The 15,706-nt window shown below is 41.2% G+C and overlaps 1 protein-coding gene across 5 annotated transcripts; it reads left to right on the top strand.

The window, feature by feature from the left end:
* The first annotated feature begins 2,244 nt into the window (after positions 1 to 2,244).
* LOC124687311 (protein CCA1-like) lies at positions 2,245 to 14,725 on the top strand. Of its 5 annotated transcripts, XM_047221113.1 has the most exons (11): positions 2,594 to 2,610; positions 3,558 to 3,722; positions 8,007 to 8,138; positions 8,448 to 8,535; positions 8,759 to 8,787; positions 8,944 to 9,144; positions 9,221 to 9,332; positions 9,524 to 9,585; positions 12,476 to 12,697; positions 12,798 to 14,162; positions 14,253 to 14,725. In XM_047221113.1, the coding sequence occupies exons 6-11, from the start codon at positions 9,106 to 9,108 to the stop codon at positions 14,598 to 14,600; spliced, it is 2,148 nt and encodes a 715-aa protein (XP_047077069.1). In that variant the 5' UTR covers positions 2,594 to 2,610; positions 3,558 to 3,722; positions 8,007 to 8,138; positions 8,448 to 8,535; positions 8,759 to 8,787; positions 8,944 to 9,105; the 3' UTR covers positions 14,601 to 14,725. The 5 variants fall into 5 exon arrangements, with proteins under 5 accessions (XP_047077088.1, XP_047077063.1, XP_047077069.1 ...); XM_047221120.1 differs by lacking the exon at positions 8,007 to 8,138; XM_047221132.1 differs by lacking the exons at positions 2,594 to 2,610; positions 3,558 to 3,722; positions 8,007 to 8,138 and adding an exon at positions 2,245 to 2,434.
* The last annotated feature ends 981 nt before the right edge of the window (positions 14,726 to 15,706 follow it).

The raw sequence follows: 15,706 nt of genomic DNA, 5'->3' as shown, positions 1-15,706 counted from the left end.
AGCCAGGTGCCCCTCCTTGCGGGCCCGGGCTTGAGCCTATTTTGGGTCGTTTCTGGCCGCAAATATTCAGACACTGCTCTTGCCTGGCCCTTTTGCGTTTCTTGCTTCTGGGTCCCTGGAACTCTGCGTTTTGTGCATAGATCCGGGGAAAGCTTGCCTTGCTTCCATGGAACTTGCTTTTGCAGCCAATCCTAATACTGACCTCGCTCGAGCTAAGGAAATTATGGAAAGGACAGTGACCTCTCTAGAAGAGACTATATTTTCTTTGAACGGGCCTAGAAGAGACTAGGGCCACGAGTTCAGTGAAAATGTAAATAGCTTCTAGCTTGGTGAAATTTTATTCCTAATTGATATATATTCTATAAAAAGATTGAATAATTTGGTTTAACATGCTCCGTCCGTCACATGAAATTTGTCTTAGATTTGTCAAAGTTTAGATGTATCCATATCACTTAGTAGATAGTGTGTAGATACATCCAAATTTCGATCAATCTAAGACAACTTTTATGGAACAGAGGGAGCAGTTGCTGTCAGAGATAGTATATACAGTTATGTTTGTACAAAAAAAAATCATTGGCCAGCTTTTTCATGAGGAACCTCATGCAACTTGGCAACTTTTCTTCCTGCAATGTCTTGTGGGGTGAGAATATCCTCTCATTAATCATCAACAAGTAGGACTCACACAATAACAAAAAAAAAAGGTGACAAAGAAGACCTACCATTTGTGATTATGGTGACTTTGTATGCAATGGCGGAGATATGACTAGCAGCCGATGATGTCAAAGCTCACAATAAGTGATGTCAGAAGTTCAGATTTATTGGGTCAATTATGGTGTGTTTAGGGCATGTACAACGCAACCGCTAACAAGTGCGATGTGGATAATAATCCTGGCCATTTTTCTAGGCACGCTCCAAAATCCTGGCATCAAGCCTGGCATCGATGCTCAAAATTGAGCAAAAGCTTCAATGATGTCATGTGCTAGATAAGCACGGAGGACAAGGGCGGACGACAATTTGGCGCTCATAACTAGCACCCCACGTTGGCTTATAGATATTTTTTTTGGTATTTTTTTTTTCAATTAAGCGCCCATCTTTGCTTCTAGGGTTGTACATGCCCTTATGGCCAAGGTTTGCTAGTTGATCTTCTTTTTGTGGGTAGTCACTTGACCACACAGTCTATGTGCAACCCGCCACTATTTGTACATGTTCAACTCATGAAAACACTAGTACAAAAGCCTTCAACACACCAATAGTTCTTGTACATAGGGTTGCACACTTAAATATCACCATGGGCATGGAGTGTCTGGACCACACAAGTTTTATGCATGCACATTCCGCAAGTGTATGAGAGGCATGGAACAAAATGGATAGTTGATATATTCCTTTGCCCCACATAAAGATGCACTAACCATTTTCATCCATAAGGGAAAAAATATAGTACACAATAGGGTTCTAAGAATAAAAAAGAAAGAAACTAGTACAAACATGATTTATAAGAAACTCATGCATAATCCACATATCACGGAAACCAGGTGTGCATGGTGTAAAAGCATATAAGAGATAGAAATGCAGAATCCCGAGACGTATTTAACTTTGCCCGAATTGTAGTGGGTTTCTACAATTTAATAAAAAAATACATAAGAGGTGGATAACATAAATATATCATGAGATCCTTGGAGGCTTGGAGCCCTTAAAGAAACAAAAGGCATATTTTGGATTTTTTTTAAAATGTTTTTTTTCCATGTGGACTATATACATAATTGTTATAACTATACTACTAGCTTATAATTCCACACAACATAAATAACTTTTTTTTGTACTGAAATTTTATGATGGTTAGGCTGTACATAGAACACATCTTGGATTCTCCAAAACCACTTCAGACTTTTAAAATATGATTTTTTTTTCTCAAACCCCGTCCAAATCACCACATGAGAGGCCCAGAAATAACCTTTGCATTCTTCTCTTTTCCTACAAAGAAAAATAGGGTCACCAAATTTTTTCACCCACAAGAAACAAGTAAAGAAGGACAGTATACTGCACAACACAAGTAGCCAACACCTAGCAGTGGTTTGCAATATCGATGGTTCTGCGAGGTTGCGGCAGCAAGACTGCGTGGGAGGAGGCCGAGAAATCCACAAGCAAAGATAGTGGCTGAGATTTGTCGCGGCGGCGAGTGCGACCCCCACAGGCTTCCGGCCACAAACACAGCCTCCACCCTGGAGTCTCGACGAGCCGGAGCACACAGCGAGGCCCGCACCCGAGTACCCGACATCTCCACCCTTCTTTTCCTTCCTAGCTCGCGCGCGCACCCACCCACGCAAGCTTGCTTCTTGGCTAGTCTGCTAGCAAGCTAGCTAGATCCCCAAAGCGGAGGTGCTTCTTCCGGAGGCGGAGCTGCTGCGCCGGCGCCCCGCCGCGGCGGTCGCTTGAGGTGTGTGTGACCGGGATCGGGATTGAGATTCCGTTTTTGCGTGATGAACTGCTGATTTTGTTTGCTGATTTGATCTTGTGTGTGCGGGGTGGCTTGTTCTTGCAGGCCGCCGCGCGGAGGGAGGGCGGGTGACGAGGCGACGTGGGCTGTTAGCTTTCCTTGCTGCTCGCCCCGAGGTAACCTAGAACGCATACAAGTTTTCCAGAATTTTCTGCTGCAACCGTCCCGACACGCTTCTCTGTTTCCTCCGTTTCTCGCTATAGTTTGTGACGCAGTCCACGGTTTGTTCGGCCTCTGTACTCGCAGTGCTTGATTTAGCGTTGCTCTGCTCAAATGATCGTAGTGGGCACACGCTCAGACTTTTCAACTGTAGCTCTTCACTGAGCCTGTCAGATGGCTTGCCTGTCGTGTTTAGTGTAAGGGTCGGACTGCACCTCTCAGATTGGCTTGTTCTAGCAGGTCTGCTAAGTTTACTGAGCTGTGATTTTTTTTTTTTTTTTGCTCTAGTTGGTCGTGTACTCTGTGTGCTTCTTGCTCTAGCCAGTCTCGGTCTTGTAGGTTGTGATGGCTGCGATGGGACGTTTCATTTCTTGTCTATTTTAGTGTGGCGAGGGATAAAATGACGAGTGATTTCCTGCTTCAACTTCTTGCAGGTATAAGTCTGTAGGGTCGACCTGGTAATTTAGGTACAAGTTTTTTTTTTTTTTTTTTGAGGTGCGACTTTATCAGATCCCTGAATCTAATATGATGCTCTTGATAATCTGAAGTTGTTTTTAAACACAGGGTGTAATTTCTTATTCTGGATTTGCTATTCAGGGAAAGAGCATCTTAATGTAATGTAATTAAGCAGCTGAGTTCATTTAATTAGACTAGGTGGTGTAGCGAATTGAACTACGAAGAAAATTTATTTGTCTGCTAATCAAACTGTCGTAGGTTTCTGGTAGTTATGACTACACATTTATTATGGTAAAATTCGCAACTGACCTAAGAAAAGCAACTCTTTTCGAAAAGCTTAGGAATCCTAAAGCAACATATGCATATTAAGGCAGTTTACCAGAAAAGTCCTATTTCTCTCTGTTAGTTGATAGTTTTGCTTCTGGTAAGCTCATAGATCTGCTTGCAGGCATATGGGTTGTCCTTTATAAGTGATTGAGATTGCGGGAGCTAGACTCATGGATGCTCTCTCAGTTTCATACTGTTCGTGGATGTAGAAGAGGTCCATTGGCGAGCCTGGGAGCTACCGTAGCCTAGCTGCTACGTGATCAATTAACTTAGAATCGGAAAAAAGGTAAAGAACATGCTCAAATAGACAGAGGTACTGGAGCAGCAAGGTATGCCCATAAAGATGACCAGTTAGCTTCTTGGGAATCATTCACTTTGACTTTTTGTGTAGAAACTAGGAAAAAGGGAGTCTTTAATTTATAGTACTCCCTCCGTTCATAAATAAGGGACTCAACTTTCTCTAGGTATGGTTGTATCTAGACACGTTTTTAGTGTGTAGATACATCCATATCTAGAAAAAAGTTGAGTCACTTATTTTTGGACAGAGGTAGTACTATCCTTACCATACTCTTTCAATCTTGTTTAATTTAGTTTTTGTACCATATTTCCTCATTGTTGTTAATGTTAGACTCTAGTAAAATAGAGACCAAACACTTCCATGGTCTACTTAGCAAATCATGTAAAATCCTAAGCAACTTATATCTAGTGGTCAAGGTTTTTTATGTTCTTATAAAGAGAGTTTTTATTATCTGAAATGCCACATCAAGGCAATACAAGCAAACGAATTTACACCTGGGCTCTACATAGCAAAAATGCAGACAACCCAACGAACGAAACTTAAAAGTTTCAACAATAACAAACTGTGATGACAAAAAGAGGAAACTGTAATAAGCTGTAGGAGGCCAGTGGATATATTTCTGTAAGTCTGAAAAAATGTGAGGGTGCAGTGAACAAAGCTTTAGTAATCATTTCCCTAATTTTATAACTAATCCCACTCAAACAAAGTTTTGAGAATGACCAATAACTGACATGGAAAAGAATAACCATGACATGCCAAGAGTGTTATAACCCTGGGTTAGTCTAGCTTCTTTTGCTAAAACTTACTTCTTTCTTAAAAAATAGTTTGGACTTGGAAAGCAAGGGTCAATCTCTAGAATCAAGTTAGGGGTTATTATAAAGTATTTTACAAACATGGTTATTTAGTCAACCATTCACCAGTCAAACATAACCAACTTCTTGAATGACTTCGACATCATCGAGGCCAGTTGTGTCCATAATTTCCCCTTGTGACATTTCTCAACCTTTGTGACTAAATTTGAGAAGCCAATTTGTGGGAGGGGATGGTATTTGAAATCATTGTACATGAAGGTTACATGTCACAGCCACCCATCCAAGGCACCACCTGCGCGAGTCCTCCTTGTGATGCCCTTGATCCGTGCCACAGCAATTTTGATGGACTTATGGAATTGTGTCTAATATGCGTACGAGTTAGACTACAGTTAAACTTGTAATTAGCAGAGGGTTAGGTGTTTGAGTTGAACACATGTCACCCAATATTAAGACATAAAGTCAAAATAGACTAAACAATGCTGGTAGGCTAGACAGTAGATCACGAAAGGGGTGGACTGGGTGCGCCCTTGCAGGGGTGCCGGACCTGTCACGGCCCAATGTTTGACATAGGTTTGATGGCATTGGCGGGCACTGTCGTTGGTTGTAGTATGTTGATTTAGTATATGGGAAGGAGTGCTCGTAGTCATGCCCCGTGGAGTAGGCAAGTTCACTGAACCTTGTCAATAAATCTCGTTGTCATGACGTGATTGCTTGTCCTCGTATGATTGACGTGCGCCTCAGATTATAAACAAGTGGTATCAGAGTGAGGTTTGAAGGTCCCGTTATTTCGTTGACTTAGAGGAGGATCAACATTGATCGTGGCTGTCAGAATATGTGGTGGAATGGCCAAGGCGGTCAATGGAAGGCCAACAAACTCAGCCAATATTCCAGTCGGAGGAAGCGATTGAATAGCAACATCGTCCAGTTTGATGATTTGTTAAGAAAAAATAGAGGTCAAGGATAGTCTTGGTAAGTCAATTTTGATCAATCTGAAAGTATCACCAAGTCCGTGGTAGAGCACACGTGCATGGGCCCTGTGCAGGAATGCACCAAGGCGTGTGGTGTAGCACTCATGAGGTGTGATACCATGAGCTTTGCCTAGACAGCGATAGCGCAGTGGTAAGGAGGACCATGTGCGCAATGGCTAGGCCACGAACGCCTAGGTTAATGTGAGGTGGTCCAGTGGGTGGACAAGGTGCTGCATCAAGCTGCAGAGGGGGAAACATACGCATAAGACTCGGAGGAGCTTGGAGTGTGTCGTGCAATCAGACAAGTTCGACTAGAGCCATAGATGCAAGTAGGTAGCCCAGGCAGTCTGGCAGATCGACAAAGAGGTCGATCAAAATAGAAGACATAATGTGATTGGCCATTGCGACAAAATAGTGTGATTCTAATGTTGTCCATCCATGTTGCCACAGTAGGCCTGAGGGCTTCAACTAGGCGATGTCACGGTGTTGATTCAAGGTGGTGTACACACACACACACGAAGAGAGATCTCGAGTCAAAAGTTGCGAGGGTGGAAAAAATCATCCACCACGGAGTCATGTTGTAGGTGGAACTGAAGTCTAAAGGAGTTCTGATGGAGGGGCTATGATGTAGTGCGTAGAGAGTCGAAGCCTATTCCTCCTTAAAGCGAAAGCACGTGATCCAGGCTAGAGCTCATCGGTATGGGTGAGGCTTGCAACTCGGCATCGGTCGGTTATGATTGGTGGTTCGTTGTATTGGGGGTTGGGGAGGTAGGTTTGGATTCATGACCTATGAGACTCAACTGATGGAAAGGGCTACAACAATCCACTTGTACACTTCAACACCCACACTCACGTGTGAAGGGGAAGACAAATCAACATGTGTAGAGACTCAGAGGTAGGCTCAAGAGGCCTTGTACATGGTCCGGTGACTCAGAGGTATAACTCAAAAGGCATATACGTGGATACAAGCCTTAAGCTCTGATACCATGTCAAGCTTCATGCACTAGCCAACGTAACCAAAAGTCCAAACTGAAGGAAATGGCTAGTACAATTCACTTATACACTTCAACACCCGCGCTCACACGTGACGGGATACCATGTCAAGCTTCATGCACTAGCCAACACAACCAAAAGTTCGAACCGATGGAAAGGGCTAGTGCAATCCACTTATAAACTTCAACAACTAGGTCTATAGAGATTGAAACAGACAAAAGTTGCCTGTGGATATTCGGAGAAAGTGGTATCTGGAGAGGCTTAAAGAGCCCAAAGTAGTATATTTGGTGTTTTAGTGCACTTCTGGGTTGTTTGGTGCAGATGGCAAAGTGCAGATGAAGAATGCAGGCGGCAGGGTGCTATATTTAGGGCATGTAAAGGCTATCTAGAAAAAGGGGATGAGACAACTGTGAAGTTGACTCGGGAAGACTAAAAGGCAACCGTGAAGTCCCTTCAAGTTTCAGACATGCTCTCAACAAGAGAGAGAATGATGAGTTTAGTAATTCTTATATGTGGCACCTCATATGTGAGTTTTTTTGCTTTCACATATATGAGGGAATTAGGCTACAATGGTGACACTACGATGGTGTTTGTAGATATGATTACTTTACGATCAATGTGGGATGTGTTGATCTTTTCGTGGGAAGTTTGACGACACAAAAGAATAGTGGGAAGAACATGATATATTTGTTCACCCTAGGTAATAAATTAAATTAGTTGGATCATTGACTATGATGAAGAAAAAAGGGACTACAATTGCATGAATCAAGCAAGAAACTTGGAATAGTTGCTCTCCATCGCTTGCGACTATTGCACCACATCATCCAAATCAAATGATAAAAAAGAAACATTTGATTTGAATGAAGTAAGGCTTAGTTAGTTCTGTGTATTCTGTCAATCTTCATGCACTAGCCAATGCAACCAAAAGTCCGTACTGCTCAGGCCTATATGTCAACAAAGAGGGGGCAACAACAATTTTAGGATAATCTCAAACTTGAAACCCTGGGCTTTGATACCATGTCAAGCGTCATGCACTAGCCAACACAACCAAAAGTTCGAACTGATGGCTAGTGCAATCCAGTTATACACACGTCAACATATTCGACTTCCTTTTCTGATGAAGATCTAACCAATCTAGTAAATTATTTCTATTTTTATGGTCTTGTTTTTTGGTTGCCTTTGGAAACTTAGGTTAGTATACGAAGGTTTAATTTATTTCATGTTTTACGGGCTTGTGCTTCAGTTTGTTTTCACATCATTTCTTGTAAAAATGCATAAGGTGTTTGGTTGATTATTACTTTATGTTCTAGAGTTGTTGGTACACCATTTCACAGTTCAACTGGTTCTTAGCCCAGGCAGCAAACCAAATCAGTTATAGCAATGGAACTTGTTGGTCTCATAGCGGCACATTTTTTCTTCCCTTGGTAGCTCAAATATCTTGTGTCTTGAGTTTGGAAAAAACTTTTGCTTGATCTCATTTTAGTAAATTTCAAGTGTAGGAGTTACTCAGGGGATCATTCTTGAGCTTGAGGTCCTGCATTTGTGCTGCCTGCTGTTTTGATTCACGGACTACTCATTTCCCTGTACCCTTTTAAGAAAAATACTGGAACTTCTGAGCTCAGTTTATTCAGGTAGCTGTGATCTTGTTAGTTTTTGGTTGATCTGAGTTTTGAAGTTTGTCAATATGCCTGGAACTATTGCTAGATTTGGCATTTCTTTTATCATGAACTGTCACTCATAACTGGAAGTTGATAGGACCTCACACTAATAATGTGGATTTTAGGGTGTTTGTACTTAGCTGGTGATCTGGATTTGGTTGCTTCTTGTGTTATTGCTTTTCAGCTTCTGTATGGTTTCGACTGCTTTTGTGAGTCTAATCGGATTCTTTTTGTGGATTGGTTGCATGATCTGAATACTTGAGAGTTTTAATCTGATTCTAGAGTTGAAGATCAAGATAGGAGGAAGGTTAAACTCTTCCGACTCATTTCATGTGTGCAACAAGGCAACTGCAATAAGGGCTTTCAGTAGGTAAGTGGAATGGTGCTGTTCCTTACATTGTTAGATCAAGTTATTCTTATATTTATGAAATTATTTAATTGTCTTAATTAGCTATGCCTGATTTTAGGATGAAATGAATTTCTCTTTTCTCTGAGTGCGTTCATATTTTAAATGTCAAGCGAGTGGAATTTTATTTATTTAAGGGGTGAATGTGTATTAAAATGGTGCTGTGCCATGTTGCATTGTTTTGCAGATTGACTCCAGATGGATCAATTCAAGTAGGTGAGTGAACTTGACCCTGTAGATCATGATCCAATTTCAGTTTATGAGTAGAGTGGTGAATTCCCTAGGTTTTGTATTTGGTCTGTGACAACTAATTTAACTGCTTTTTCTGGTTGGGTGCATAAATTTGAAATATTTATTGTGTTGGTGTGATAGAGAGGTGTAGGAGGAGGTATGAGATACTACTTGCGTCAGATTCAGCGTTTGGCTGGAGACTCGGAAGGAGGAGCAGTGTTGTTTGTAGAAGACCTCAACTCCAAGTGACAAGGCGACCAGTTGTTGACACTTCCTTCTTTTTTTGTTTTTTCCCCTGGAAAGATGGAGATGAATTCTTCTGGTGAGGAAACAGTAATAAAGGTGGGTTACTCATGGATCTGCCTGTTAATTTGTGGTGAAAGAAACAACATTTAATTTTCTTGATTTTTGTTTGTAGGTGCGGAAACCGTACACAATCACAAAACAACGGGAGAGGTGGACCGAGGCAGAGCACAAACGGTTCCTTGAAGCCCTCAAACTGTATGGGAGAGCTTGGCAGCGCATTGAAGGTGAATTTTTGTATTTATCATACCTTGAGTAATTGTAAGCCTTTCCCGAATTCATCGATTTGCGCTTGCTGATCTTTTATAAGGAAATGCTTGATCATTATTAGTAGTGGTCTACCTATATGAAGTTACTATGTTGTTAATATGAACTTATTTGTCTTATTTTCTTATTCGCCTTTTTGTTTGTTGTACAGAGCATGTTGGGACAAAGACGGCTGTGCAAATCAGAAGCCATGCTCAAAAATTCTTCACCAAGGTTCTTTCTCTATCTTCTTGGCTAGTGCTCATGTCTGACTATTTCCTTATTTTTCGCAGTTGTTTCGTTTTTTCTCGGTTATAAAAATGGATGCTTGCTTCATGATGTTTATGTCTTCACTTCACTGAAATATTTCTTTCTTTCTTTCATGGTACAGTTGTTTACTTCAATACTGAGCATGAACAATCAAAGATTCGCGTCTTTTGACTATCATGAGAACGATGCTTTATTTAATTGATGCTCTGCTGATTCATGAACATATTAAGTTAAAGCATGTTAAAATGGAAATATGCTAAAAAGTGTTTGCTGATTTGTACTAAATTAGTAATGCTGCAGAAACTCGATATTGAACACCTCTGGTTCTCTCATTAATTCATGTACACATCCATGCTGCAAGAGAACATTATGGCACTAGTTAAATTTGCATATGGAGTCCATAGTGTAAAATTGGATATTTGCACACACTTGAGTGGACTACAGGAAATGCCTAAGGAACTGTATGTCAAATTTATGCTAACATGCTGTTGGAACCACCATCAACATAGGTAAAAGCTTTAATCTAACATGTTTCACTCTCTACCTTGTGTAAAATGACCGAGAGGTATTTGAGTATTTTTTATTTACCAAAGCATGATGTTAATCTGCAAAATTACACACCGGCATGGAGAGTTGGAACTGTAGAATTGCATGCTCTAGCCAGTTCAACCAAAAGACTGATCTTATGGAAGAGACTAGACAATTATATTCAACACCTCCCCTCATGTCTAGGCCGGTGTTTTTTTCTAGACGCACAGGCCTTGGACGTGGATTGTTGGATCTTTTTCTAGGGAGGCCGCAAATATTTGCTTTTAATACTGCGTTGGCCAGGATTTGATCCCGAGACCTTGTGGCTTTGATACCATGTAGAATTGCATGCTCTAGCCACTTCAACTAAAAGACCAATTTTATGGAAGAGACTAATTATATTTAACAGGAACGACAAAATTTATCTTCTTTCCCTTCTTTCTCTCATCTCTGCTTTCTGTTCTTTGCTGCCTATCCTAGGATACCACTCCAAAAGCCTACTGCAGTTGGTTCTGATTTTTGGCCAAACTCGTCCGGTTAGTCTGGTTGCCAAAAAGTGCCTTGTTTTCTGGCATTCTGAATCTCCGTTTGGAGATTTTGAATGGAAGGTGTAACTTAGAAGCAGCTAGAAGTCTATTGTTATAGAAGTTAGTTGAACCGTGAGCATGATATTGATAGTCTGAAAATTGAAAACTTGCAGTTGTGGAATGCCCTTAGGTTGATGGTCGTAAAATAATTCTTAGCACAGGATAATTCTGTAAAAGATGCTATCAAAGAGCCAGTTTAAGTGTGGACTCTGAAGGGTTATGACTTATGACTATTCCAATACTTCAGATGAAGTAGCATTAGGCTTGTAGCAGTAATTCCGACGATATAGCTGCAACTAGTAGCTGCTGGTCTGTGGCCTGAAATCCACCGTGACTAGCCTTCAGTATGTTGCTTGATCTAGTAGTGAGCACATTAACCAAATTTAAATTTGGTTCTTATTACAATTAAGTATTTGGTCTGGTTTGTCTTCATCTTTTGGTACCCCATCTCCCGTCACTCCTGTCATATTAGCATCTAGCTAATTGCCATAACGTTCTTCTTGGTGACAGCCTGCCATCTCCTTATAACCAGTCCTAATTGGTCAGTAATGATGGACGTCATGGTTGATGTTTTTTAAACTGAACATGGGCATGTTAATCTGGGGCCATGAGGATAATAACATAAGGATAACACTCTTCTTATGCAGTGAAAACTTGTAAGAACTTATGATAGTAAAGCTGCCAATGCTGGATATTGAACTTCATACTGATCGGCACTTTTGATGCCAAGGAAAACCGATTAAGATTTGTCCTGACCGTAGAGTTTGCCATGCCTTTTAAGTTAAATTCAAATATTCAAGTAAAACCAAATAGTGTTAGCATCTAAGGAGCAAGAGGGTGATTCTGGGAAAAAGGATCAATATGTCTGCAAGAAAAAACAAAAAAAAGGTCACCAGCAAGGAAACTTGTGCACATACAGATAATTTTTTGTGAGCATACAGATAATTTTTTGTGAGCATACAGCCAACCTCCATGGCAAGCCATCTTATATGATTACAACTCTGATGATTCATCACAACATACAGATAATTTTTTGTGAGCATCAATGAATTCATAGCTTGGCTAATGGGTGTAAAAAAAACTCATGTCTGACACTTGCTGATTTTGCCTCCGTTGCATATTGTTCCTCACAATACAATGTCCCCTCATACAATTCTAAAGTCTAAACCGAACTCATCAACAAAGAACCTTGGCATGGTGATCATCAGTAATCTCCTCATACCTTAGCACTGTAAAGAGCTTGTGTATTTTCCAGTTGGTTCCTGGTTGGTTTGAGTACGTAAAGTGAGGCAAAATCCATCCAGCTACAAATGCATGTTCCTAGTACTGGTGGCTGCTGATCGTCAGTAATTTCCTCATAGCTTAGAACTGTAAAGAACTTATGTATTTTCCAATTGGTTCCTGGTTGGTTTGAGTACCTAAATTGGGGCGAAATCCGTCCAGCTACAAATGCATGTTCCTAGTACTGGCAGCTTCTAGAAACTCGCTGCCAAAGGTTTTCAGTTACCTTCAAAGATGATATATTTTTGAAAACTACAAAATCTACTAATAATACTCTTATGAGACCTATGCAATAAAACACCGCATGCATATATTGATGCAGAGACCGGGAATCTCCCCATTTCGAAAAAAAATCTGGTAATAACAGTTCTGTGCACATCAAATTCACTGTTCCTCCAGCATCTGGTCCTAGTTTATTATCGGTATCTATTTGTATCTAACTAATTGGGAAATTGCAGCTGGAAAAGGAAGCTATCAATAATGGCACTTCTCCGGGGCAAGCTCATGATATCGACATACCTCCACCACGGCCTAAAAGAAAACCGAACTGTCCATATCCTCGAAAAGGTTGTCTCAGTTCTGAGACACCCACGAGAGAAGTTTCAAATGACAAGCCAACAAAATCAAATGTAAGCTTGAGCAATAGCAATGCACAGACGGAAAGCAATGGAACTCTTCAGGTAAATGCATTTGTAATTCTGTGCTTTGGTTAGAGCTGTGTTTATTCTATCCATATTGCTATTCTTCATTTTCTTTAACACAAAGCTCGATTGCATTCAGAAACTTCAAAGAATGGAGCTGTCCGAAAATGGTAATTGCTCAGAAGTTCTTAATCTCTTTCAAGAAGCACCATCTGCCTCATTTTCTTCTGTTAGCAAGAGGTCTTCAAATCATGGTGCATCTAGGGCAATTGAACCGACTAAAACAGAAATCAAAGATATGGCAACCATGGAAAGGAATATTATATCCATTGATGTTGAGAAGGATGTAAAAGATAATAATGATCAGCAAATGGAAAGTCTCAACAGAGTCCAAACCTGTTCTAAATATGACCATTCTCATGAAGATTGTCGGGATAACTCAAGGCAACACATGAAGTTAAAGCCAAAGACAGTGGAGACATCGTATATGAACCAACATGCTGTAAGTGCTCCACAGTGCCAAATGAATAAAACTGGGGCAACTGACATTCCAGTGCCTGGCACTGAAGGAAGTCATCCTGATCAAACAAATGATCAAGTGGGAGGAGCCAACGGAAGCATAAATGGCATCCATCCAACACTTCCTGTGGATCCAAAATTGAACATCAGCTCAGCGGCGCAGCCCTTTCCCCACAACTATGCAGCGTTTGCACCAACGATACAAGGTCACTGCAACCAAGATGCCTACAGGTCTTCTTTTGATATGTCATCCACCTTCTCCAGCATGCTTGTTTCCACATTGTTGTCAAACCCAGCAGTACATGCAGCCGCAAGGCTTGCAGCATCATACTGGCCAGCAGCAGACAGCAACACTCATATTCTTCCAAATGAAGAAAATCTTACTGAGAATGCTCAAGGAAGACATATTGGCTCTCCTCCCAGCATGGCTTCTATTGTAGCAGCTACAGTTGCAGCAGCATCGGCATGGTGGGCAACACAAGGTCTTCTCCCTCTGTTTGCTCCCCCCATGGCTTTTCCATTTGTCCCAGTTCCTAGTGCTTCCTTTCCCACGACGGATGTTCAGCGAGCTTCAGTGAACTGCCCAGTTGACAGCTCATCGAAGGAATGCCAAGTAGCTCAAGAGCAAGATCAACCTGAAGCTATGATGGTTGTAGCATCTTCAGGGTCCGGCGAGGATGGAAAAGCGGAGGTGTCTCTCCACACTGAGTTAGAGATATCTCCGGCTGATAAAGCTGAGACAACACCTGCCACAGGAGCTGAAACAAGTGATGCATTCGGAAACAAGAAGGATCGCTCTTCATGTGGCTCCAACACGCCGTCAAGTAGTGATGTTGAGGCAGAACATGTTCCTGAGAAACAAGACCAAGCTAACGACAAGACACAGCAAGCATCTTGCAGTAATTCTTCAGCTGGTGACATTAACCACCGCAGATTTAGGAGCATCGCAAGCACAAGTGATTCATGGAAGGAAGTTTCCGAAGAGGTTGTAGTCTACCAGCATTGCCCAATTTCATTTGTATGTTACTCTTTGAGCATCTATCACTGTTTTTCTAATTCACATTTCTGCTGTCAGGGTCGTATGGCTTTCGATGCACTTTTCAGTAGAGGAAAGCTTCCCCAAAGCTTTTCTCCTCTACAAGCAGAAGGGTCGAAGGCGGTTGCCAAGGAGGGACAAGATGAAGCAGCTGCAGTGACGGTCGACCTCAACAAGAGCCCCACGATTATCGATCTTGAATTGGAAACATCGGTTGGGCCAAAAGCTTCCTTTCCCATTGAATTGACACACCTGAATATGAAATCCCGCCGGACAGGCTTCAAGCCTTACAAGAGGTGCTCGGTGGAAGCAAAGGAGAATAGGGTGCCTGCTGGTGACGAGGTTGGTACCAAGAGGATTCGCCTCGACAGTGAAGCCTCCACCTGATTTGCGTTCCATGACATGGTTACTGGCTTCTACAAGTAGTTTATTTTCAAGAAATTATAAGTATTTACATCTAAGCTACTATTGGACTTCTCAGTCCTTGCAATGCAGTGTTTCACAAAACTCAATTTATTGTGTCTTGTATGTTAATGCTTGCCAAGCAGGCCCTCTAGACTGTCAACTAAGCATTAAGCACCTATACATGGTACATTCTTGGTAAAAGGCATTTCTGCTTATTTTTGTACAATTTGGTGAAGGATTATACTTGGAATTTTGCTTCATTTTGCTGGATCATGTAGGTTTGTTAACTTCACAAAGGGAACATGATCGCCTTCTACAGCTACATTTCACACTCTGTTTGTGATGTTGCAAAGATGGATGTACAGATCATTGTACATACGCGTTTCCCAGTTTTTTTTTTGTATATATGGCCCACTTGCCCAACCAAGAGAGCTGGGAAGAATAAATAAAAGAAAGTGTCAAACGTGTCTACTTGCGAACATGGTTAGGACACAGTACTACATTATTGACAATTCATGAATGGATACTTATTATGATAGTGAATATATACAAGTTGGCCTGCAAAATTATACTCCTAGCCAAGGCCGCGCGACTGGTAGATATATTGTGTACACATTGGTAGTCTACTCGAAATGGTTGCACGAACCGACTGGTGGCTGCGCTTTGATCCGAGGGAAACCCAGAGGATAACCGCACTAGACACAATGGAAACTACCAAGGGGTAGCTTTCGTGAAACCAAGCGGAAGAGAGTGCTGCGAAGCGGCAACCGAGCAAAGGGCCTAAGTGGTCTGTAGACTGGTAAAACAATTTTTTTAAATATAGGTATTGCGGAACCCGATTAAACTTATCTAGCAGTAAGTTAGTTCCGAATTTATTATTATTATATACTAAAAGCAAAATAAGGATGATTAATAGAACCACCATGTTAAGCCACATCATCTAAATTATATTAGCAGTTAGATATAAATTAAGTGGTCATGATTTAATGGATGATTATTACTTACGTAATTGGATGTAGCTTCGTTTGACACGTACAATATAAGGAGAAGACCGTACCATATCTATAGTTTTTTTTCTCTGGTCCGTA

This window comes from Lolium rigidum, chromosome 1 (assembly GCF_022539505.1).
Source record: "Lolium rigidum isolate FL_2022 chromosome 1, APGP_CSIRO_Lrig_0.1, whole genome shotgun sequence".
Lineage (NCBI taxonomy): Eukaryota > Viridiplantae > Streptophyta > Magnoliopsida > Poales > Poaceae > Lolium > Lolium rigidum.
This window is presented reverse-complemented; position numbering and strand designations above follow the sequence as displayed.